General features: G+C 50.0%; 1 protein-coding gene across 1 annotated transcript in view; it reads left to right on the forward strand.

The window, feature by feature from the left end:
* Window positions 1-988: 988 nt before the first annotated feature.
* The window catches only part of LOC127570016 (TBC1 domain family member 9B-like), a 56872-nt gene continuing 31805 nt past the window's right edge, over window positions 989-26055 (forward strand). Inside the window, 9 exon segments of the mRNA XM_052015200.1 lie at window positions 989-1201; window positions 10780-10890; window positions 11871-11989; window positions 13763-13991; window positions 15569-15827; window positions 18445-18463; window positions 18465-18653; window positions 19885-20076; window positions 25088-25258. Of these exon segments, the coding sequence (XP_051871160.1) occupies window positions 1084-1201; window positions 10780-10890; window positions 11871-11989; window positions 13763-13991; window positions 15569-15827; window positions 18445-18463; window positions 18465-18653; window positions 19885-20076; window positions 25088-25258 (1407 nt within the window). The 5' untranslated portion in view covers window positions 989-1083.

Here is a 26055-nt window from a genome sequence, read left to right on the forward strand (position 1 = left end):
ATCTGGATGTATCACAGCTTGGTATGGCAACTGCTCTGCCCGGGACCGCAAGAAACTGCAGAGAGTTGTGGACACAGCCCAGCGCGTCACGGAAACCGGCCTCCCCTCCATGGACTCTATCTACACTTCCCGCTGCCTCGGTAAAGCAGCCAGCATAATCAAAGACCCCACCCACCCTGGACATTCTCTCTTCGGGCAGAAGATACAAAAGCCTGAAAGCACGTACCACCAGGCTCAAGGACAGCTTCTATCCTGCTGTTATAAGACTATTGAACGATTCCCTAGTGCGATAAGATGGACTCTTGATCTCTCAATCTACCCAGTTATGACCTTGCGCCTTATCATCTGCCTGCACTACACTTCCTCTGTAACTGTAACACTTTATTCTGCATTCTGTTATCATTTTGTCTCCTGAGTGGCACGGTAGTGTAGTGGTTAGCGTAACGCTATTACAGCGCCGGCGACCCGGGTTCAATTCCGGCCGCTGTCTGTAAGGAGTTTGTACGTTCTCCCCGTGTCTGCGTGGGTTTCCTCCGGGTGCTCCGGTTTCCTCCCACATTCCAAAGACATACGGGTTAGGAAGCTGCGGGCATGCTATGTTGGCGCCGGAAGCGTGGCGACACTTGCGGGCTGCCCCCAGAACACTCAGATAAGATCTCTTTATTAGTCACCCGTACATCGAAACACACAGTGAAGTGCATCTTTTGCAATAGAGCGTTCTGGGGGCAGCCCGCAAGTGTTGCCACGCTTCCAGCACCAACACAGCACGCCCACAACTTCCTAACTCTGCGCAAAAGATGCATTTCACTGTGTGTTTCGATGTACGGGTGACTAATAAAGAAACACCTCTGTCTACCACCCCAGTGCACCAGGCAATGATCTGCAGGGACGCAGAGCAATGATAACCCCCTGTCACAATGATAAACTAATTGGGAAGGGGATTGAGTTGAAGTGCGCATCCCTGACATGCGCGCTGCAGCGTCTCCGCCCCGCTGACTGCGGCCGGCCCGGGGAGTGAGCAGCTGGCGGGGACCGGCGGCGCCGACCCGACCCGACCCTCCCCTCCCCTCCCCGGCGGGCAGCATGTGGCTGAGCCCCGAGGAGGTGCTGCTGGCCAACGCGCTGTGGGTGACCGAGCGGGCCAACCCCTTCTTCGTGCTGCAGCGGCGGAAGGGCCACGGCCGCGGCGGCGGACTCACGGGTGAGACACTGCAGCCCGAACGCGGGGAATGTAGCGCTCCACCTGACTGGCAGCGGCGGCCGCCCAATCACAGCCCGAGGATCGCCGCCGCGGGCCAATGGCGACGCGCGCTGGGCGGGACTTGGGCTCGATTTTGATACATGTTTTTTCATCGAAAACGTTTTGTTTTTTGGGATCTTTCGGCGTTTCTGCGAGTCGGGGTGAAGTTGTTGCAGATTCTGCTGTCCGGTGCATGCGCCTCCGCTGCATTCTGATGGCTAATGAATTAATCGGACCCCTGTCTGCGGGTTAAATGCTGTGTTTCCAGCAGCAGCAGCAGCAGGGATGTTTTTGGAATGTTTCCTGACTTCCCGACGTGTCCAGCAGCTGCTCCCCGCCCTCTGCACCGGCCCTTCGCCTCTCCTTGACGCTTCCCCCCCACTATTGCACCGGGGGTCTGCGTTTGCACATTGATCTGCGCTCCGCTCGCTCTCTGCTCGTTCCAGTTTAAAGGCTGTGTGGACGTGCGTGATGTCCACTGAGGGAGCGCCGCAATGATTTGAGCTGCTGGAGGGACCCAGCGAGTCAGGCAGCATCTGTGGAGGGAGAGGGACGGTCAACCTTTTCGGGTTGAGACTGGGATTCGGGTTCCAGCAATGATCCAAATGATTTGAACTCATTCTGACTCTGCCTGTGTTCTAACTTGCACCGAGTTGTGTTCACCTTTGCTGCCCTATTCTGGTTAAGCCCCACGTCAACTTTAAAATGCTCATCCTTGATTCCCTCACGGCCTCGCTGTTCCCCACCCGGACGGTGCTCAGACACCTCTGCTCCTCCACTTCTGGCCTCCTGCATCCCCCTCCTGAATTCCCCTTCTCTCTCCTTTCCGACACCCTTTCACCATCCTTGTCACATTGGGCATCTGGCCTTTGACTTGCTCTTCAGCCCCAATGTCACCACTTGGGAGTCAAACTTTCAGTGGTGGACGCTCTTGTTGTAAAGAAGTTGTTGTGTCAAATATAACGGATCAGAGCTGGTCATCACCGAGGCTGCCTGACATGCTGAGAAATTCCAGCTCGGTGCTGCTACCTCCCAGCACCAGAGACCTGGGTGCGATCCTTGGAACGTAGGAGAATGAGGGGGTGACCTTGTGGAAGTGTTTAAAATTATGAGCGGCATAGATAAGGTGGAGGGTAACAATCTTTTCCCTAGGGTAGGGGAGTCCAAAACTAGGGGGTGTAGATTTAGAGAGACAAAAAATTTGGCATTTCCAGTGGAGGGGGGGGTGGGGGGGAAAGGGGTAAGAGGCAAAGGGCTGAAGAAGAAGGAATCCAGTGGGAGAGGGCAGTGGACCATGGGATAAAGGATGGAGGAGAGGAGATGGGCAGGTCATTAAGGTGGGGGAAGGGAGCATAGATTTAGGGTGAAAGGGGAAAGATTTAGAAGAGACCTGAGGGGCAACTTTTTCCTGCAGAGGGTGGTGAGTATATGGAACGAGCTGCCAGAGGAAGTGGGTGAGGCAGGTACAACAGTGTCATTTAAGAAGCACTTGGATAGGTACATGGAGGGACGGGGCTTGGAGGGATATGGGCCGAACGCAGGGAATTGGGACTAGCTGGGTGGGCACCGTGGTCAGCATGGACTGGTTGAGCCGAAGGGCCTGTATCCATCCTGTGTTGCTCTATCACTGACCTCCGGTGCTGTCTGTGTGGAGTTTACACATTCTCCCTGTGACCACGTGGGTTTCCCCCGGGTGCTCCGGTTTCCTCCCACATCCCAAAGACGTATGGGTCGCTGCGTTAATTGGCCACAGTGAATGTTAGAATCGGGGGAGTTGATGAGAATGTATCGAGATTAAGAAGGGGTCGATGTAGGATCAGTGTGAGTGAGTGGGTGATGGTCAGCACTGACCCAATGGCCCGTGGCCTTGTTGTGTGCACGCGACTCGCGTTCTGTTCAGTTTAAGGTTTCTGTCGCCTGCAGTATTTGGTCTTTGGGTATTGGCTTATTATTGTCACATGTACCGAGGTCCAGTGACAAACGTTGTTTTGCATACCATCCATACAGATCATTTCATCACATCAGTGCATTGAGGTAGTACAAGGGAAAACAATAACAGAATGCAGAATAAAGTGTTACAGTTAGAGAGAAAATGCAGTGCAGGCAGACAATAAGGTGCAAGGGCCATGATGAGGTAGATCGTGAGGTCAAGAGTCCATCTTATTGTACTAGGGAACCGTTCAATAGTCTTATAACAGCAGGATAGAAACTGTCCTTGAGCCTGGTGGTACGTGCTTTCAGGCTTTTGTATCTTCTGCCTGATGGGAGGGAGGGAGAAAGAAGGAATGTCTGGGGTGAGTGGGATCTTTGATTATGTTGGCTGCTTTACTGAGGCAGTGAGAAGTGTAGACAGAGTCCAAGGAGGGGAGGCTGGTTTCCGTGACGCGCTGGGCTGTGTCCACAACTCTCTGCAGTTTCTTGTGGTCATGGGCAGAGCAGTTGCCATACCAAGCTGGGATGTATCCGGACAGGATGCTTTCTGTGGGGCATCGATAAAAGTTGGTGAGAGTCAAAGGGGACGTGCCAAATTTCTTTAACCTCCTGAGGAAGTAGAGGCTCTGGTGAGCTTTCTTGGCCGTGGCGTCTACGTGATTGGACCAGGACAGGCTATTGGTGATGTTCACTCCTAGGAACATGAAGCTCTCAACCCTCTTGTGCTGTGCATATGCACCTCCCTCCTTCCTGAAGTCAAGGACCAGCTCTTTTGTTTTGCTGACATTGAGGGAAATGTTGTGGACATGACACCATGTCACTAAGCTCTCTATCTCCTTCCTTTACTCTGACTCCTCGTTATATGAGAAACTGCCCACTACAGTGGTGTCACCTGCAAACTTGTAGATGGAGTTAGAGCAGAATCTGGCCACACAGTCATGAGTATATAGGGAGTAGAGGGCTGAGGACGCAGCTTTGTGGGGCACCAGTGTTGAGAATAATCGTGCCGGAGGTATTGCTGCCTGTCCTCACTGATTGTGATCTGTGACTGGGTTGAGCTGGTTGAGTTTTGCCCCTCACTGGTTTCGTGGGGTGTGAGGATGATCAGACTGGAGACAGAGACAGGGTTGTGTGATTGGAGAACGCATCCTGCCTGACCCAAAACAAACCAGGTCTGCAGTCAAAGGACCCGGTGGGCAGACTGCTGGATTGAGGGGTGGGGCTGCTTTAGCAAACGCCAAACATCATTGGGCTGAGGGACCCTCGCTCTCAGAACAGAAGCTGGTTTTGTTGAGACGTAGGATTTCGAGGAATGTTCAGGGTAGGAACTGATTGCTTCCTAAGGCAGGAGGGTCAAAAACCTCAGGGTCAGCGGCAGACGCCGGTATCTGGGATAAAGAGTAATACTCTGAGAATGTTGCAGCTCTATAGGTCCCTGGTCAGACCCCACTTGGAGTACTGTGCTCAGTTCTGGTCGCCTCACTACAGGAAGGATGTGGAAGCCATCGAAAGGGTGCAGAGGAGATTTACAAGGATGCTGCCTGGAATGCAGAACATGCCTTATGAAAGCAGGCTGAGGGAACTCGGCCTTTTCTTCTTGGAGCGACGGAGGACGAGGGGAGACCTGATAGAGGTGTATAAGATGATGAGAGGTATTGATCGTGTGTATAGTCAGAGGCTTTTCCCCAGGGCTGAAATGGTGGCCACAAGAGGACATAGGTTTAAGGTGCTGGGGAGTAGGTACAGAGGAGATGTCAGAGGTAAGTTTTTCACTCAGAGAGCGGTGAGTGTGTGGAATGGGCTGCCGGCAACGGTGGTGGAGGCGGATACAATAGGGTTTTTTAAGAGACTGTTAGATAGGTACATGGAGCTGAGAAAAATAGAGGGCTATGGGTAAGCCTAGTAATTTCTAAGGTAGGGACATGTTCGGCACAGCTTTGTGGGCCGAAGGGCCTGAATTGTGCTGTAGGTTTTCTGTGTTTCTGATTGTAATTCTCCAGAACTTTCCACCCTCAAGGACTGGGAGTGGAAATTAAATGAAACTATAAATCTGAGATAAAAACAGAAACTGGAAACACTCAGCAGGTCAGGCAGCATCTGTGGAGAGAGGAACAGTTAACGTTTCAGGTTTGGGAACCTTCATCTGAACTGGGAAAGAGAGCAAGTTAGTTTTCAGTGGGAGAGAGGTGTGGGTGGGGTGGTGGGGAGAACAGAGGGACTATCCCTGATAGGGTGAGACCAAGTGTGTTAATGTAGACAAAACAGAAATACTGGAAGAACTGGGCAGTATCTGTGGGAAGAGAAACCAGTCAATGTTTCATGTCAAAGATGCTGCTTCAGTCCTGGTTGACTGGCTGGGTTCCTCCAGCATTTCTGTTTTTGTTTCAGATTCCAGAATCTGCAGTTTTATTTGCTTTCTAACCTAATGTGCCATTTGGATCAGATCGGGTTCCTTCTCTGTGTAATGTGTTGTTAACAGCAGGGTTGTGGGGCGTCCCAGTGAGAAAAACAAGGCCAAGATAGTGACAGGCAGAAATCTCCAGCTCTGACGCAAGGGAGCAAGTTACCTAAAGTGGGAGAATTCTGGTGTGCAGTTCTGGTCACCTAACTACAGGAAGGATATCAGTAAGATTAAAAGAGTGCAGAGGAGATTTACTAGAATGTTGCTGGGTCTTCAGGAGTTGAGGTACAGGCAAAGATTGAACATGTTAGGACTTTATTCCTTGGAGCGTAGAAGAATGAGGGGAGATTTGATAGAGGTTTACAAAATTGAGGGGTATAGACAGAGTTGATGTGAGTAGGCTCTTTCCACCTAGATTAGGAGAGGTAAGTACGAGAGGACATGGCTTTAGGGTGAAAGGGGAAAGGTTTGGGGGAACTTCTTCACTCAGAGTGGTGGGAGTGTGGAATGGGCTGCCATCTGACTTAAATGCGGGCTCACTCTTAACTTTTAAGAATAAATTGGATAGATACATGGACGGGAGAGGTCTGGAGGGTTATGGACTGGGTGCAGGTCAATGGGACTAGTAGAGTAAAATTTCAGCATAGACTAGAAGGGCTGAATGGCCTATTTTCTGTGCTGTAGTGTTCTGTGGTTCTAATTCGATGTTGGGTGCAGAAGACTGCAAGATGCCGAGACGGGAGGTGAGGTGCTGTTCCTCAAGCTTGTGTTAACGGAGAACACTGAACAGTACAACACAAGAACAGGCCCTTTGGCCCACAGTGCTGGTGTTGAATGCTATTGTTGAATTAAACTAAATCTCTTCTGTCTGTACATAATCCACATCCCTCCATTCGCTGCATATTCATGTGCCTGACCACGGTCGTAGCTGCCTCCACCACCACCCCTGGCAGTGCGTTCCAGGCACCCGCCACCACTCGCTGTGTAGGGGAGAAAAGCTTGCCCCGCATATCTCCTTTAAACCTCCCTCCTCTCATAAAAAAGCATGTCCTCCAGTACTTGACATTTCTACCCTGGGGAAAATGGAGAACTTGGTCCTCACTGTGACAGTGCAGGAGGGCAGGGACGAGTCACGCTGGGCAGGTGAATTAAAGAGGCAGGACACGGGCAGCTCAGGGTAACCAGCTCTCGGCTGAGCACTTAGTCCTGGGGCAGCTGAGAGGGGAAAGGTGTAAATGATGAGAGTACTTGGGAAGCTGCAAGTTTGAAATAGTTTCTTTAAACAGCAAATGCTGACAGTCTACTTCAGAAATCTGAACGAACGATCTCCAAGTGGAGAGCTTTATTGAATTTGGCGTTGGTATTGGTTTATTATTGTCACTTGTACCAAGGTACAGCGAAAAACTTGTCTCGCATACAGATCGTACAGGTCAATTCATTACACAGTGCAGTTACATTGAGTTAGTACAGAGTGCATTGATGTAGTGCAGGTAAAAACAGTAACAGTACAGAGTAAAGTGTCACAGCTACAGAGAAAGTGCAGTTCAATACGGTGCAAGGTCACCACAAGGTAGATCGTGAGGTCAGAGTCCATCTTATTGTATAAGGGAACCGTTCAATAGTCTTATCACAGTGGGGTAGAAGCTGTCCTTAAGTCTGGTGGTACGTGCCCTCAGGCTCCTGTATCTTCTACCTGATGGAAGAGGAGAGAAGAGAGAATGACCCTGGTGGGTGGGGGCTTTGATTATGCTGGCTGCTTCACCAAGACAACGAGAGGTAAAGACAAGAGTCCAAGGAGGGGAGGCTGGTGTCCGTGATGCGCTGGGCTGTGTCCACAACTCTCTGCAGTTTCTTGCGGTCCTGGGCAGAGCAGTTGCTGTACCAAGCCGTGATGCATCCGGATAGGATGCTTTCTGTGGTACATCGATAGAAGTTGGCCCAGTGTTTGTGTCTTTGGTTGATAATTCCCTGGGCAAGGGGAGGAGGCACAGGGCAGCATCACCACCTGCAAATTCCCCTCCAAGCCACGCACCTTCCTGGCTTGGAAACTATCACCGGTTCTTAATCTCTGCCGGGTCTAAACCCTGGGACTCCCTCCCCACCAGCTGTGTGGGAGCACCTTCCCCAGAGGGACTGCAACCGTTCAAGCAGATGGCTCACCCCACACCTTCTCGGGGGGCTGTTGGGGATGGCTGATAATCGCTCGTGTTGCCAGTGACGTCCAGATCCTGCAAAAGCAGTTACAGTAAGGAGGACAGGGTCTTCTGTAGGGATGGAGGCAAGTGTCTGTGTGGGAGAGGATTGTTGGCGGAACTCCCCGTCCCTGATACAGTGGATCATCTGCCTGTCTGGATCATCTGCCTGCACAGACAGTCACTTGATCTCTTTGGGCACGATCAGAGGGCAAAACCTCCAGGGCAGCACAGTGGCTCAGCGGGTAGTGCCGCTGCCTCACAGCTCCAGGGATCCAGGTTCAATCCCAACCTCTGGTCTGTGTGAAGCCTGCACACTCTCCCTGGTGCTCCAGTTCCCTCCCACATCCCAAAGACGTGTGGGTAAGTGGGTTAATTGGCCACTGTAAATTGGCCCCCATGTGTGGGTGAGGGAGGGGTAGAATCGGGGGAGAGTTGATAGGAATAAAATGGGATTGGTGTAAATGGGTGGTTGGTGGTCAGCAGGGACTGGGTGGGCCGAAGGGCCTGTTTCCCTGCTGTACATCTCTGTGACACTGTGCCAGTGTTTTTAATTGCCACCCTTGCCACCTGTCCCCATTCTACCTCCTCTCCCACCACATCCTTCAACTTCCCTCAACCTCCTGTTTATCCAGATTCCCATAAATGTCCCTCTGCCACAGAAAGAAGAAATGTTGGGACCACTCAGCAGGTCAGGCAGTATCTGTGGAGAGGGGAAGAGTTAACGTCTCCGGTCTGGGGCCCTTCATCAGAACTGGGAATGAGAGAAGCTTGTTTCCCAGTTCTGATGAAACGACCTGATTGTTTCTCTTTCAGATGCTGTCTGATTCACTGAGTGTTTCCAGTTTGATTTCAGGTTTCCAGTGTCTGCAGTTTTGTTTTTTGATTGGAATCAGAATCAGGTTTATTATCACTGACATATGTCATGAAATGTGTTGTTTTGCGGCAGCGGTATAGTGCAAGACAGAAAGATGACTATAAGTTACAAAAATAAATAGTGCAAAAGAGGAATAACGAGGGAGTGTTCATGGGTTCATGGACCGTTCAGAAATCTGATGGCTGAGGGGAAGAAGCTGTTCCTGGATCATTGAGTGTGGGTCTTCAGGCTCCTGTATCTCCTCCCCAATGGTAGTAAAATGAAAAGGGCATATCCTGGGTGGTGAGGATCCTTGATGATGGATGCCACCTTCTTGAGGCACCGCCTCTTGAAGATGTCCTGGATGGTGGGGAGGGTTGTGCCTGTGATGGAGCTGGCTGAGTCTACAACCCTCTGTAGCCTCTTGCGATCCTGTGCATTGGAGCCTCCATACCAGGCAGTGATGCAACCAGTCAGAATGCTCCCCACCGTACATCTGTAGAAATTCGCAAGAGCCTTTGGTGACAGACCGAATCTCCTCAAACTCCTGATGAAGTGGAACCACTGTAGAATTTCTTGGCTCTGTGCCTCAGTGGATCCCTGTGGTAGCGAGTTCCACATCCTGCCCACTCCTGAGGTTCCTGAATTCCCAAATGGATTTATTGATGACTGTCTGATGTTAATTTGCCAAGTTCTGGACACAGCCCAAGTGGAAAGATTTTCCCGACACCTATCTAACCTTTCATGGTCTCAGAGACTTCCAGCAGGCCTCTCCTTGACCATGTTGGGAGTTCCCTAGGCTGGACCCTCCCAGTGTCAGTGTCCCCGATAACTTGGGGAATGAAGGGTTTCTCCTGTTTTGAAACTCAATCCCATTTCGTCCAAATCTCTCAGATTCTTCACTGAGCCAAGCCACGATGAAAGCTGCACTTGTGTTTACCCTGTGGCAGTCCTTCTTACAATGAGTTCCTTTTGCAGTGTTTCTGTGGAAACGGGCTGTCATGCTGTGCAGTAATGGTCACAAGACTTGTGACTCAGTTAGTCTGGGGTGTGATAACTTATGATGTTGACTGAGGAAAGGCGAGTATTTTGAAGACTTGTGACTCAGTTAGTCTGGGGTGTGATAACTTATGATGTTGACTGAGGAAAGGCGAGTATTTTGACCACACTTTCCATGACTGTGGGACAGTCGATGATTGTGGTCAAAATACAGAAAGCACAGCTGACTATCTATGCACAGCAAGTTCCCACAGAGCAGTGTAAATGACGAGATAATGAGGAAACCACAGTAGGTGGTGACGATCTGAACTAAAAACAGACAACGCTGTTGGTGGTGCGAGAAACGGAGAAGACACCCAGTGTTGTGATTTTTGTGTCTCATGCAGAAGGAGGCCCCTCCCACGGTGTGGCGCTCCCATTTGCCGACGTTTGGCCCACATCCCTCTGCACCTTTCCTATCTCCTTTCCCCGGACATTCTCTCTTCTCCCCCCTTCCCATCGGGCAGAAGATACAAAAGCCTGAAAGCACGTACCACCAGGCTCAAGGACAGCTTCTATCCCGCTGTTATAAAACTATTGAACAGTCCCCTAGTACGATAAGATGGACTCTTGACCTCACAATCTACCTCGTTTATGGCCTTGTACCTTATTGTCTGCCTACACTGTACTTTCTCTGTAACACTTTACCCTGCATTCTGTTGTTGTTTTACCCTGTACTACCTCAATGCACTGTGTAATGAAATGATCTGTATGAACGGTATGCAAGACAAGTTTTTCTCTGTACCTCAGTACATGTGACAATAATAAACCAATACCAATTTATCCTTGTACCTGTCCAAATGCCTTTTAAACACTGTCATTATATCTGCCTCTACCACTTCCTCTGGCAGCTTGTTCCATACACCCACCACCCTCTGTGTGAAACACTTAGCCCTGTGACCTCCTCTCACCTGTGCCCTCTAAACTCTCCTACCCTGGGAAAAAGACCCTCTTTCTCCTATCTACGCCCCTTATAACTTTATAAACTCTAAGGTCAACCCTCAGCCGCCTCCACTGAGAACAAACCTAACCTCTCCGATCTCTCCTGATAACCACAACCCTCCGTTCCAGGTAACATCCCGTTCTCCTGGGTCACTGATCACCTTCCTTCCCCCAACAGGACTTCTGGTGGGGACGCTGGACGTTGTGTTGGACTCGAGTGCACGTGTTGCCCCGTACAGGATCCTGCATCAGACCCAGGACTCTCAGGTGTACTGGAACATTGCGTGTGGTAAGACCAAGTGGGAACAGAGCCTGGCTATTGCAGGGTCTGAACTAAAGGCCCCGTAACCACGGAGAGGTGCATTATATGGAAAGTGAACTTGGGATTTTATTCATAAATTAGCTCAGCTCACGTTGCAGAGCTCTCTGGAATGTAGGGTGAAGGAATGAGATAATTGAGATCAAAAGTCAAAATGCTGGAGAAACTCAGTTGGTCAGGCAGCATCTGGAGGCAAATGGACAGTCGCCGTTACGGGGTGAGACCCTCCATCTGGACTGAACGAGTACAGGGGAGATGGCCGGTATAAGGGGGGGTGAGGGGAAGGGACGGGGAAAGAGCTGGCAGGTGATGGGTAGATCCTGGTGAGGAGGGGGGGGGGGGATCGGTAGATGGGGGAGGGGAGGGTGGGAACAGCGACAGAGGCTGGGAGGGGACAGGTGGAGGTGACAGAGGGCTGCAGATGGTGGGATCTGATGGGAGAGGAAGGTGGAGCCTGGAAACAAATAAGGGAGGTGGGGAGGGCAGATGGGAACAGTGGGGGGGAGGGGACCCAGTGGGAGGGGTGTGTGGGTGACGGGCAGATGCAGTGGGTGGGGGGGGGAAGGAACAGGGTGCTGGGGGCTGGGTAGATCAGGGGGAGAGGAGAAAGGGACAGAGGGGGAGCAGATTACCTGTAGTTGGAGAATTCAATGTCCGTGCCGTCGGGGTGTAGACTCCCCGGGGGGAATATGAGGGGCTGTTCCTCGAGTTTGTGTTTGGCCTCACCACGGCAGTGGAGGAGGCTGAGGACACACAGGTCGGTGTGGGAATGAGGAGGGGATTAAAGTGGCTGCAAGTGGGAGCTCCAGATGGCCATGGTGGACATTGAACCAGGTCACTGGAGCTGTGAGGCAGCAGTACTACCCGCTGCACCACTTTGCCGTCCGTAACATTTGGTTGTTGTTCAGGATAATTAATTTGAATCCTCTCTGCGTTGTCTGACGGATTAGGCAGCTCCAGGAAGGAAATCACAAAGCACTGGGAGTGGCTGGAGGCGAATCTCCTGCAGACGCTGTCCGTCTTCGAGAACGAAGAGGATGTGACGACGTTTGTCAAGGGCAAAATCCAGGTCAGTGACAAAACAGTGAGCGGCCGTGAAATTGGATTATCTTCTCTGCCCAGGACTGGCTCAGTGGGGAAGGGCATTGCCTGCGGTTGTTTTGGGAAGCTGGCTGTAAACACAAAACTGCAGATGCTGGAAATCTGAGATAAATACAGAAAATGTTGGAAAAACACGGCAGGTCAGGCAGCGTCTGTGAAGAGAGAGACGGAGTTAATGTTTCAGGTTGGAGAGCCTTTACCAGAACTGGGATAGAGATAAACACAGTAAGTTTTAAGTTGCAGTGAAGGGAGCGACAGATAGGAGAAAGGAAATATCTGCGATAGGGAGAGACCAGGTCACATGGGGCAGTTAGAGGTGATTATCCTTCTTTATCTGTGTTGTGTGTTGCTGATGGCAGGGCTATGGGACGTGCCCGGCAGGTCAGGCTATACTAGTGGAGAGAGGAGAGCTGATGGATGACTGACAGCAGTAATGACTGGTTCTGGTACAGGCAGAAAGGTGGAGAAATCGATTGGTATTGGTTTATTATTGTCACTTGTACCGAGGTCCAGTGACAAACTTGTCTTGCACACCGATCGTACAGGTCAATTCATTACACAGTGCAGTTACATTTGAGTTAGTACAGAGAGCATTGAGGTGGTACAGGTAAAAACAATAACAGTACAGAGTAAAGTGTCACAGCTACAGAGAAAGTGCAGTGCAATAAGGTGCAAGATCACAACAAGGTAGATCGTGAGGTCAGAGTCCATCTCATTGTATAAGGGAACCATTCAATAGTCTTATCACAGTGGGGTAGAAGCTGTCCTTGAGTCTGGTGGTACGTGCCCTCAGACTCCTGTACCTTCTGCCTGATGGAAGAGGAGAGGAGAGAGAATGACCCGGGTGGATGGGCTGCAAGGCTGCAATGAGTCAGACAGAAGAAGGTGAGGTGTTTGTATTGCACCTCACTGTAACCGTGCAGGAGGTCACAGACTGATAGGTCAGAGTGGGACGGGGAACTAAAGTGGCTGGAACGGGAAGCTCAGTCACTCCTGAGGACTGAGTGCAGGAGCTCTGTAAAGCAATCACCCACCGTGTGTTAGGCTTGTCCAGTGTAGAGGAGGCTGCATTGTGAACACGGAGTGCAGTACACTGGATTGGAAGGGAGTGCAAGTGAATCACTGCTTCACTGGGAAGGATTGTTGGGGTCTCTGGACTGTGGGTGGACATCGATTGCCTGCTGTTGCTTGGGAAAGTGGTGTAAGGGGAGAGTGGTGGTTAGGGGATAGAGGAATAGACCAGAGAGTGGCACAGAGAACAGTCCCTTCGGAAAGCTGAAAGTGGAGGGGAGGAGAACGTGTGTCTTTGAGGGAAGCTGCAAAGGATACCTTGTTGGATGTGGAGGCTGGTAGGGTGGAAGGTGAGGACCAGCAGACCTGTGCCCTTGCTCTGCCCTGGAGGGGAAGCGGTGAGGGAAACAGATGAGGTGTGATGAAGGCTCTGTCCACTGTGGTGGAGGGGAAGCCACAGTTCAGGAAGGAGGGACATCTCAGAGGGAAGTGTTGTCACTGTAGCAAACACAATGGAGATGGAGGAACTGGGAGATTGAAATAGATCCCTCATGGTTGAGATGGCTGTGGGTGTCTGTGGGCTTGTAATTGGTGTCTGTGGCTAGCCTGTCCCCTGAGATGGAGAGATCTGGGATGGGAAGGGAAGGGAGGAGCCATACGATGGATACCTCCACACCTTACACACTCGGTCACATTCCCTGTGGCATCTGCTACCCGTTTTCTGTTTCAGGGAATCCTTGCAGAGGAAAACAAGAACCAGGAAGCAAAAGAGGAGGAGGATTCCGGAAAGTTCAAGGAAGCGGAATTGAAGATGCGGAAGCTGTTTGGAATGCCGGAAGAGGAAAAGTTGGTGAATTATTACTCGTGTAGCTACTGGAAGGGCAGGGTCCCTTGGCAAGGATGGGTTTACCTCAGCGTCAATCACCTGTGTTTCTACTCCTTCCTACTGGGAAAGGAAGGTGAGAAGCCAGCTCGCTCACTCTCAAGGTGACTGCGTAACAGTGCACTTAAGCCCGCGAAACCAGGCAGAAGACAGGGAACCTATCTTAATTCGTGTCAAGCTTTGTCAAAGTCACACAGCTCGCTGAGGAGTGTGCTGGCCTCTGTGTTACTGCAGTGGAAATGTGGTGCAAAACATTCTGTCAAAGCTCCATTAGAGATAGGAGCAGGAGTCAGCCATCCGGCCCATCGAGCCTGCTCCGCCATTCAATGTCATGGCTGATCTGACCATGGACTCAGATCCACCTACCTGCCTTTTCTCCATCACCCTTAATTCCCCGACTATGCAAAAATCTATCTAACGTGTCTTAAATATATTTAATGAGGTAGCCTCTGCTGCCTCCCCGGGCAGAGAATTCCACAGATTCATGACTCTCTGGGAGAAGCAGTTTCTCCTCATCTCCGTCCTAAATCTACTCCCCTGAATGAGACCTGACAGGAAAGGTGAACAGACCAGTGATCTTTTCTCTGGATGATTAGAAATGGAAGTGCAATAGAATTGTGAGGGGTAGATGGAGAGATGTTTCTACTTGCATGGGACACCAAGACAATGGGATGTGAAATGGTCACTAATTAACTTGTGGGAGAAATAAAATTTTTTATTACCCCTTGAGAAAGTGGGATGAGTCACCTTGAACACTGGTGATGGTGCTCCCATGGTTCTGTTCAAAGTCAAAGTTGAGTTTATTGTCACGTGCACACGTACATGTGTGCACGGAACAAAGAAAAACTTACTTGCAGCAGCATCACATCATAGCACATAACCTGATGTGGAGGCAGTTCCAGGGTTTTGACCCATGAAGTTACAAGAGAGTGTGTGTAGACGAGGGACTTTATTCCCTGGACATAGGAGATTGAGGGTGACCTGATAGAGGGTGTATAGATCGTGAGGGGCACAGACAGGGTGAGGGCACATAGTCTTTTTCCCAGGGAGGGGGAGCTAAAAACAAGAGGGCATCGGTTTAGATCAGGGGAGAGATTTAAAGGACATCAGGGGCAGCTTCTTCACGCAAAGGGTGGTGCGTGTTTTGGAATGAGCTGCCAGAAATAGTGTTGAGGCGGGCACGTTAAGCAACATTTAAAGCCGTCAGATAAGTCCATGGGTAGGAGGGGTTTAGAGGGCTATGGACCAAACGCGGGCAGGTGGGGACCAGCTCACTGGGCAACACAGTCGACATGGATGAGTTGGGCCAAAGGGCCTGTTTCCGTGCCGTGACACTTTGACAGAAGGACTGGCTTGGATGTCTGAAGCACAGGCATCAGCAGAGGAGCGATTAACATCAGGGATAATCTAGAGGTTGGAATTGGAGGTGCGCAGATTTTGGAGGGACGGAGGGGTGTAGGGAGTGTTGAGACCAGGGAGGTGTTTGAGAACAAGGATGAGGAGCTCAGAGTAAAGCAGTTGCTGTGAGTTGGTTGACGAGTTGTGTGTCTGTGTGAGTGCACGTGGTGCAGAAGCCGTCGCCCCATTGCCTGTTGGGAGGTGGTGACTGAGTGACTGATGGCCCGGGGTTTAATGAGTCTCCTCTGGTTTCAGTGAAGCTGGTGATCGGATGGGTTGACGTGACCCAGCTGGAGAAGAATGCCACACTGCTCTTCCCCGAGTGCATCAAGGTCAGCACCAGAGACCAGGAGCACTACCTCTCCATGTTCCTCAACATTGGCGAGACCTTCAAGCTGATGGAGCAACTGGCCAACATCGCCATGCGGCAGCTGCTGGACAACGAGGGCTTCTCTGAGGACAAGTGTCTGCCCAAGCCCAAGAGCACGCTCAAGCACGTCTCTGCACTCAAGCGGTTTGTTCCTTTTGTTCTGATGATCCCGACGAGATTTCAGACCAGACCCAACCTGCAGCTCTCGGTAGCCTTCCTGTCTGTATGGTAGCCTTAGATCTGGGTTGTGTCAACAGTTCAGGGTGGTCACTCCATTGGTTGGGTCAATTACTGACCCAGCTCTGGGACGTCTTGGTTCTCCGTCTCACTCAGTACTCTTGTGTAGCAAAATCGTCACGGGAGTCAATAGTAATCCCTTTACCTGAAAGAAGTTCCACCATCTGTGTGAAGAACCTCCTTGATTTCTTCCTGAACAACCTGGTTCCAATTTTAAGATTCCCCTTGTTCTCTACTCCCCACCAGGGGAAAAAGTTTAAACTTTATCCGATCCCTTTAAAATCCAAAGAACCTCAATCTCAATCAACCCTTGGCCATTCATGTTCCTGGGAGAACTAGCAGTTTGTGTAACCTCTCTGTGACCCAACCTTTGGCCGTGTCCAGTTGCATTGATTTGCACCCTCTGCTGAGGTGGTGCCCAGCATTTTACAGAGTGCTCCTGAAGTGACATTTAATGTTATTGATCCCTCTGTGTTCTCTGTGTCACTGCCCTTCAAACAAACATATGTACCTTTGAGCTCACAGAACAGAACTTTCTGTTCTCACTGCCAGTGTTAATCATTATAAGTCACAGTCATACAGCATGGAAATGGGCCCTTCGGTCCAACTCGTCCATGCTGACCAAGATGCCCATCTAAGCTGGTCCTATTTGCCTGTGTTTGGCCCATATCCCTCTGAGCTTCTCCTGTCCATGTACCTGTCCAAGAGCAGAAAATTCTTCTTCTTCTGCGCCCCATCCGTCCTCTCTGCTGATCCCTTTCCTCCGTGTCACCGGGAACGCCAGCGTTCCACCACTGGGAATACTTCATTCTCCCTGATCTTGAACACCTCCACTAAGTTCCCCTTAACCACTTCTGCTGTGCAGAGAATAACCCATCTCTCCAGTCCCCAGCCCTGGGGCCACTCCACTAACCCCCACCTCCACACCCTCTTCAAGGCCAAGTCACCTAAGAGCAGACCCAGAGTGCTTCCGTGCTGTATCTCCCTGTGACTCTCCGGATGATTCTTAAGCAGCACCCCTGAGAATGCGGCATTCTATCGGTGCAGAGCGGCTGCTCGCCCAGTGCGGACAGTGCTCTCTCAATGCAGCGGTAGAGGCGTCATCTTCCGGGTAAGGTTCCCTGGCTGCTGTGTGAGAATCGTAAGAGATCCTGAAGTCTACTTCAGAGAGCAGAAAGATTCCCAGAGGTGGCCAATTCTATGTGTAAACTGTTGGTGTTTAGGGAGCTTCAAACAGAAATCACTGAAAGTTAGTGTGCGGGTACAGAAAGCATTCTCTGCTATTGCAGGAGGATTTGAGTACAAGATTAAAGATGTCTTCAATTATGTAAAGCCCACACTGGAATGTTGTGAACTGTTCAGGTTTCCCTACCAAAGGAAGGATATACTTTCAATTGCAGGAGGACAGCAAAATTTGTCCCATATGGAAGATTAGGCTGGCTGGGCCTGTACTCTGGGGTTGGAAGGATGAGAGGTGATCTCATTGAAACTTAAAAACCTTCTTACAGGGCTTGTCGAGGGCAACCACAGAGATGTCTTTCCCCAAGCTGAGGTGTCCAGAAATGGGTCTCAAAGTAAGGGATCGGTCACTCGGGACTGAGCTGAGGAGGAATTTCTTCACCCAGAGGGTGGTGAATCTTCTTGGGGATGGAGGCTTGGTCACTGCGTCCAGTCGAGATAATCACTAGATATTTGGATATTCCGGCCTCATGGTTTATTGCAAGAAATTGGCACTGAGGTAAAAGCTCAGCCATGAACCAGCAGAGCAGGCATGAGGGGCTGAATGGCCTACTCTTTTTCAGCCAATGTTACCCCTCAAGCTGAGTTAATAAAATAATTGGATTTTATGATCACTCTCTCCAGAGCTGGCAGTTTTGTTGTGTGTGAAAGCTTACAAAGTTTCCTAAATTACAAAGTACCTACAGTGCAGAAAGACCTCATTGGTTATATAAAAGCTCTGGGACATCCAGGGGCCCGAGATCAGGCACTGACTCACCAAGATGCTTCATTTTCCCTCTGAGAGCTGCAGATGTATCTGAGTGTCGGATCTTTGTTAAAACCCATGAATAGCAAAGAATTGGAATGGTTTATTATTATCATGTGTACTGAGGGTACAGTGAAAAAACTTGTCTTGCATACCGTTCATACAGATCAATCCATTACACAGTGTATTGAGGTAGCACAAGGGAAAACAATACAGAATGCAGAGTAAATTGTTACAGAGAAAGTGCAGTGCAGGCAGACAATAGTTGCAAGGTCACAATGAGGTAGATTGTGAGGTCAAGGAGTCCATCTTATCGTACTAGGGAACTGTTCAATAGTCTTATAACATGGGATAGAAGCTGTCCTTGAGCCTGGTGGTACCTGCTTTCAGGTTTTTGTATCTTCAGCCCGATGGGAGGAGGGTCGTTTGGTTGCCATTTTCTCCATTTTCATTCAAATTTTTCGTCCACCTCTATTCACACTGAGTTTGGTCAAAGGTTCCTTCTCCTCACTGCTGCTGTCTTTGTGTCGTCACCTGCAGGGACCTGGATGCTCGAGCCAAAAAACGAGCGTTACCGGTCCACGTTCCAGCTCCCGAGGGACGAGAGGTTGGAACGGCCACACGGAGTGCACCCTCTGGACCCCTTCAATAAGATGCACATCATGGGTCAGATGTTCGTCTCCAATAACTACATCTGCTTTGCCAGCAAAGAGGAAGATGCCTGCAACCTGATCATCCCCCTGCGGGAGGTAAGGCCATCACTGTGTGACCCCGTGCTGACTCGTTCTGTCCCAGGAGGGGTGAAGACAAACCTTAAATCTGCAAACCCTTCAGTGAAACTCTGAAGCCATGTTACAGATACCGGTAGTCCCAGAATTGGAAAGTGAACTGTCTGAGTTTTACCATAAAGGGGCCGATAATAAATCCCTGCTCTGCTAAGAGCTGGAATCCAACACTGTGATAGTTATGTTCCAGGGCTCGGAATTAGAAAGAGCTCGATTCCTATCCCCCATAATTTCAGAATATAATTTGGTTTTTTAGAAACTAGTATCTGTTCTTGTTATCAGAATCAGGTTTATTATCACTGGACTTGTATGACGTGAAATTTGTTTAATGGCAGCAGTACACTGGAATGACATAAAGTTACTATAAATTACAAAAATAATAGTACAAAAAAAGGAATAATGAGGTAGTGTTCATAGGTTCAGTAACAGTGAAGCTGTTAGAAATCCACTGGTGTCCATTAAGGAAGGAAATCTTCTAGTGGTCTGGTGACTCCTGTCCCTCACCAATGATGTTGAGTTGTAGCTGCCCTCTGAGATGGCCCCAGGGAGGCCCTGGGTTTGTATCAAAGTCTGTTAGCATCAGCTCACCTGCACCATATCAGGGTGACGTGGGACAGGCAATGAGTACCAGCCCCAGCCTGGTCTCAGGGCTGAACTTCATCAAGAAAGATGAAGCAGTTGTATGATGGGACCGCATATATTACGGACTTGTCGATTGTGGCTCGGTCATAGTCAGACAGGGCGGAAACAGGCCCTTCGGCCCAACTCGTCCATGCTGACTGTGTTGCCCAGTGAGCCGGTCCCATCTGCCCACATTTGGCCCATAGCCCTCTAAACCTCTCCTATCAGTGGACTTATCTAGATGGCTTTTAAATGTTGCTAATGTGCCGGCCTCAACCACTATTTCTGGCAGCTCATTCCAAATACACACCACCCTTTGGGTGAAGAAGCTGCCCCTGATGTCCCTTTTAAATCTCTCTCGCCTCTGATCCTAAACCTTTGCCCTCTTGTTTTTAGCACCCCCTCTCTGGGAAAAAGACTGTGTGCTATCACCCTGTCTATGCCTCTCATGATCTTATACACCTCTATCAGGTTACCCCCAATCTCCTACCTTCCGACTTGGTTGACGACGTTATGGGAAAGGACAAGGTTGTCACTCCACTGCTGACCCATGCTCTGTGGTGTTCTGTGTTAGGTGAGCATTGTTGAGAAGGCAGACAGCTCCAGCGTTCTCCCCAGCCCTCTGTCCATCAGCACCAAGAACAAGATGACCTTCCTCTTCGCCAACCTGAAGGACCGGGATTTCCTGGTGCAGAGAATTTCGGACTTCCTGCAGCGAACTCCATCCAGGAAGCGAGCCCAGAGCCCCAACAGCCCAGGGGGTCAGGTAACCAAGTCTTTCCTTTTCCCTTCTCCCCCCTCACTCCCTGTGTGACCACCTCCGGCACTAGACCCTCCGAGATCTCCGCCCTACACCATGGCTTCTGCATCAACCCTGCACTTGAAGTTCTCTACCAATGTGTCTGTGCCTGGGTCCTGAGCTCTGGAAGTCGCCCCATAAACCTCCCCACCTCTTTCTTTCTTCATCTTTGAGAGAACATTTGGTCATTTCCCCTAATACCTCCTTATGTGAAAAACACTGTGGTGCTGGAGGAACTCGGCAGGCCTCCTTGTGTGGCACAATTTAGAACCTAGAACCGTACAGCACAGGGACAGGCCCTTCAGCCCACAGTGTTGTGCTGAACTAATTAAGCTAATGATGCCTAATTAAACTAGTCCCTTCTTCTTGCACACTGTCCATTCTCTGCACGTTCCTGTGCCCATCTAAGAGCCTCCTAAGCACCTCTGTCGTATCTGCCTCCACCCCCACACCTGGCAGCACGTTCCAGGCACCCACCACTCTCTGTGTATAAAAAAAAGGGAAAAATCAACCTTGCCCTGAACATAGAACAGCACAGTACAGGCCCTTTGGCCCACAATGTTGTGCCGACCTATATAAACCTACTCCACGATCAATCCAGGCATCCACCACTCTCTCTGTAAATAAAAAAAAACACCTACCTCTGACATCTCCCCTAAACATTCCTCCTCTGACCTTAAACAGATGTCCTCTGGTATTGGCCATTGCCGCCCTGGGGAAAAGGTGCTGGCTGCCCACTCTGTCTATGCCCCTCATAATCTTATACACCTCTATCAAGTCACCTCTCATCTTGCGTCACTCCAAAGAGAAAAACCCCCAGCTCGCTCAACCTCTCCTCATAAGATGTGTTCTCTAATCCAGGCAGCATCCTGGTAAATCTCCTCTACACCCTCTCCAAAGACTCCACATCCTTTCTGTAATGAAGTACATCTCGTTTGAACTTGACCCCTCTCACCTTCAATGTGTTAGACATTTCAACCCTGGGAAAAAGATACCAGCTGTCTATCTATGCCTTTCATATCTTATAAACCTCCATCAGGTCTCCCCTCAGTCTCTGCCGCTCCAGAGGTAAAAAACAGTTTGTCCAACCTCTGCTTGTAGTGCATGCCCTCTAATCCAGGCAGCATCCTGGTGAACCTCTTCTGCACCCTCTCCAAGGCCTCCACATCCTTCCTGTAATGGGGGTGACCAGAACTGAATGCAATACTCCAGATGCAGCCTGACCAGAATTTTATAAAGCTGCAATATAACTTCCTGACTCTTGAACTCAGTAAAGGCAAGCATGCCAATTTGTTTGATAAATACTCCTGTGGAGCACCTTGGGCCATTTTGTGGTGACAAGGGTCCTATGTAAATGCAGAATGTTTGTACTTACAATGAGATGAATCATTGAGTCTGTGCCAAATCTGTGGGGCTGCTCCTGCAGATTCCTGTGTCTCCATCTACTTCAGTACCCTGTTCCTCCCCTTGACCCCCAGAGCAGTAAGACGTGTATCTACCACCTCCTGGGATACGGTTAATGGCTTGGCCTCCACAGCCTTGGTTGTAGAAGTTCACCTCCCTCTGGGTGAACCTTCTCACCCCATGTCTAAATGACAGACCTATGTCCCAAAATTCAGAAGCGCAGATTCTGACTCTACCACTTCAATCTCCATCGTAATGATGAATCCCATAAAGTTCTGGCCACAGTTCCCTGAAGCACCACACACGAGACTGTTCATTCAGCTGTTCTCATTGCACCAAACCCAGTCGAGGCCACCCTCTTCTCTGGTCTATAAAACCACCACCTACACCACGACTTCCTCCTCCTCGGTACCATTGCTGGTTTGGTTTGTCCAATCTATTTGTAGACGGAAGTTACCATGATTACAGTCGTATCATTTACTCTTTGACACTTCACTCTGCATTCTGTATTTTCCCCTGTACACCCTCAATGCACTGTGTAATGAATTGACCTGTTCGATCAGTACGCAAGACAAGTTTTTCCACTGGACCTCGGTACAAGTGACAATAATAAACCAATTCCAATTCATTCGTGCCTGTGTCTCTGTCCTGTTTAATTCCTTCGGGTACATTACCCCTGGTGTCTGGGGGCCGATGGACGGCCCCACCAACATTTTCTGCCCCTGCTGTCTCTCAGCTCCACCTGCAAAGGTCCCACATCAGGATCTTCCAAACCATTGTCCATCCTCGCCATGGCCTCGATTCCCTCCTGCACCTCCCCACCTCCTTTCCCTCCTCAAATTGGTTTATTATTGTCACCTAGAACATTACAGCACAGTACAGGCCCTTCAGCCCACAATGTTGTGCCGACATTTTATCCTGCTCTAAGGTCTATCTAACCCTTCCTCCCACATAGCCCCCCATTTCTCTATCATTCATGTGTCTATCTAAGAGTCTTTAAAATGTCCCTAATGTATCTGCCCCCACAACCTCTGCCGGCAGTGCGTTCCACACACCCACCACTCTCTGTGTAAAAAAAACTTACCCCTGAGATCCCCCTTATATCTTCCTCCAATCACCTTAAAATTATGTCCCCTCATGTTAGCCATTTTCGCCCTAGGAAAAAGTCTCTGACTGTCCACTTGACCATGTACTGAGGTACAGTGAAAAACTTTGTTTTGCATGCCACCCATACAGATCATTTCATCACATCAGTGCATTGAGGTAGTTTAAGGGAAAACAATAACAGAGTGCAGAATAAAGTGTTACAGTTACAGAGAAAGTGCAGTGCAGGCAGACAATAAGGTGCAAGGTCATAACAAGGTAGATTGTGAGAGATTCTTCTTCTAGATACTAATGTTCAACCGTTGACTCTGGAATAGCAACAATTTCATAGGCATTAATGTCCATTTGTGTCATTAATTCACCTACATTGGTGCAACTGCCCTGCATGTTAAGTCACAATGGCCCTACTTATGCGCACAGCCCAGTCCATTATGCAAACCAGCCTCCCTTCCATTGACTCTGTCAACGTAATCAAGAACCTGGAGACACGTGACTGCAACTGCTAGAATGTGGAGCAACAGACCTCAGCATTTCGACCCAAAACATCAACAATTCCTTTCCTCCCACAGTTGCTGTTTGACCTGAGTTCTCCCAGCAGATTGTTTGTTAATCAAGGATCCCTCCCACTCCAGTCATTTTCTCTTCCCCCTCCCATTGGGCAGAAGGTACAAAAGTTTGAGGCTCAAGGACAGCTTCTGTTCTGCTGTTATCAAACTCTTGAATGGACCTCTCGTACGCTTAAAGATGAACTCCTGATCTCACAATCTACCTCATCGTGGCCCTTGCACGTTTTGTCTACCTGCACTGCACTTTCTCTGTAACTGTAAAACTATATTCTGCATTCAGTTTTCTTTTTACTACCTCACTGTGCTTGTGTCTGGCATAATCTGTCTGGACGGCACGCAAACAAGAGCTCACTGTATCTCGGTACGCGTAACTAGAATAAACCAATTGTCAATATCTCACCCTTGTTTCTCAATCTCCCTTTTGCTTCTTCTTTCCAGTCTATCACTTCTCTCCACTTCCTCTGTCTCCCTGCCTGCGTCTCCTCCCTCTGCCGTTCTAGTTCAACTATTTCTGTACCCGTGAAGGCTGTTCAGCCCCTCGAATTTGTGCTGGCTCTCAGGGCGCACCCATCAGTCCCTCCCCCGCTTACCTTCCTGCACCCTCCTCTCTCACGGCCCATTGCTCCCCCCAGTCCTTCTGGCACCCAGCACACACCTAAGTTTTAAATGACCAGCCCCTGATCATGTAACCATGTCCCCTTGTTTGTGACTCTGCTGCCACTGGGAACATCTCAACACCCACCCTGTCAGGCCCCCTTAGGATCTCATATGTTTGAATAAGGTCATCCCTCATTCTTCTAAACTCCAAGGAATGCAGACTCAGACTGTCCAGCCTCTCCTGATAGGACAACCCACTCATCCCAGGAATTACCCTGGTGAACCTCCTCCTGACCACCTCCAATGATACTCTCCCATTTTTTAGGTAAGGGGACCAAAACAGTGCGCAGTCCTCCAGGTGTGGCCGCACCTGGGCCTGGTACACCTGGAACACAACCGCCCTCTTCTTAAACTCCAAGTCCTTCACCACCAAGGGTTGCTTGTTGGACCTGCCTGCTAGCTCTTTGTGATTCATGCAATTGACACCTGGATCCCTCTGAACTTCACCCACTCACAGTCTCTCTCCATTTAGATAATCTGCCTTTTGACTCCCTTTACCCAAGTGCATGACCTCACACTTCCCCACATTACACTCCATTTGCCAGGTTTTTGCCCAATCTATCTCTATCCTGTTACAGAATCAAATTGCCCTCATCACAATGTGCCCTAAATAAGCTCTCTATTTATGATGAGATTTCTTTATTAGTCACATGTACATCGAAACACGCATCTTTGCGCAGAGTGTTCTGGGGCAGCCCGCAAGCGTCACCACTCTTCCGGCGCCAACATAGCATGCCCGCAACTTCCTAACCTGTATGTCTTTGGAATGTGGGAGGAAACTGGAGCACCCAGAGGAAACCCACGCAGACACGGGGAGAACGTACAAACTCCTTACAGGCAACAGCTGGAATTGAACCCGGGTCGCTGGCGCTGTAATAGTGTTATGCTAACCGCTACACTACCGTGCCTGCCTCCTTGACTGTACCATGATTGAGAAGAGGAGACATTTCTTTTCACAGTGGGTTGTAAACTTTACAAATTCTCAGAAGGCTCCAACCACTCCATGGTGGAGTGTATTCAAGGCTGGAATCAATAGATTTCAGGAAATCAGAGGTGACTGAGATTGGTTGGGAAAGTGGATGAGACTGGGTCAGCCATGACATTGATGGGCTGAATGGCCTCATCCTGCTCCTAGTTCTTGAGTTCCTAGTGAGGACATTGCGGGGGGGAGGATTCTGTACTGACCACAGAGGCAGTGAGGACACTGTCTGGACTCTCTGATCAGTCCACGTGTTTCCTTGTTCCAGGTTTCCCCAGGACTAGGAGGGGCTTCCTCCCCGTGTTCTCTGACGCTGAGTCCCGGGGCTGCGTCGGACAGCAAGCAGTTTATCTTCAGCGACGAGACCACGCCCACTGCCACCCAGCCGCTGATGTGCATCTTCCGCAGGGAGTCCCCGGAGGAGCTCAGCCCCAAGATGGTATGGTCCTTCCAGAACATGCTGGGACAATCCACCAGGATTCGGCAGGAGGGATTGGCCAAAGTAGCCGCGTGGGCTAGCAAGGCTATTGGTTAGAAAGTAGCCAGTCACAGGGATGAATTTTGGTACTGAGGGAATTGTAAACCGGGGGTGGTTTGTTAAACAAGTACGTAACCTTGGTCAGAAGTTCATGGAGAAAGCTCTGGTCTCACTGGTGGATCGGCCCTGGGGAATCGTGTATCACCTTAGGACGTGAGGAGGCCATTTGGCCCATTGAGTCTGTGCCAGCTCACAGAGCAATCCCATCTCCCCCCCCGCCCACATGTAACCTACTTCTCCCCACATTCCTGCCAACCCCCCCAGATTCTACTACCCACCCACATTTATCCCATGAACCCTCGTGTCTTGGGGATGCTGAAGGAAACTGGAGTATCTGGAAGAAACCCCCACGGTCACAGGGAGAATGAACGAGCAAACTCCACACACAGACAGCAGCCGAGGTCAGGATCGAACTTGGCTTTCTGGTGCTGTGAGGCAGCGGCTCTGCCAGCTACACCACTGTGTGGCCCCGGAGAAGGCTTGAGCATGGTTTACAAGAGTGACTCAACTGAATAGTCACGTCCATCTTGAACAGAGAGTGTCATTGTTGGTGCTGAACATCGTGGAGCTGAGTGGAGACATTCCCACGTGGGAGACCAGAACTGGAGGCTGTTTTTGAGTCTGGACATCCGGGCTTCCAAGCTCCTGTATCTTCTCTCCCAGAAGGTAGAAGAGAGAAAAGGGAATGTCCAGGGTGG

Source organism: Pristis pectinata, chromosome 4 (genome assembly GCF_009764475.1).
Source record: "Pristis pectinata isolate sPriPec2 chromosome 4, sPriPec2.1.pri, whole genome shotgun sequence".
NCBI classification, from domain to species: Eukaryota; Metazoa; Chordata; class Chondrichthyes; order Rhinopristiformes; family Pristidae; genus Pristis; species Pristis pectinata.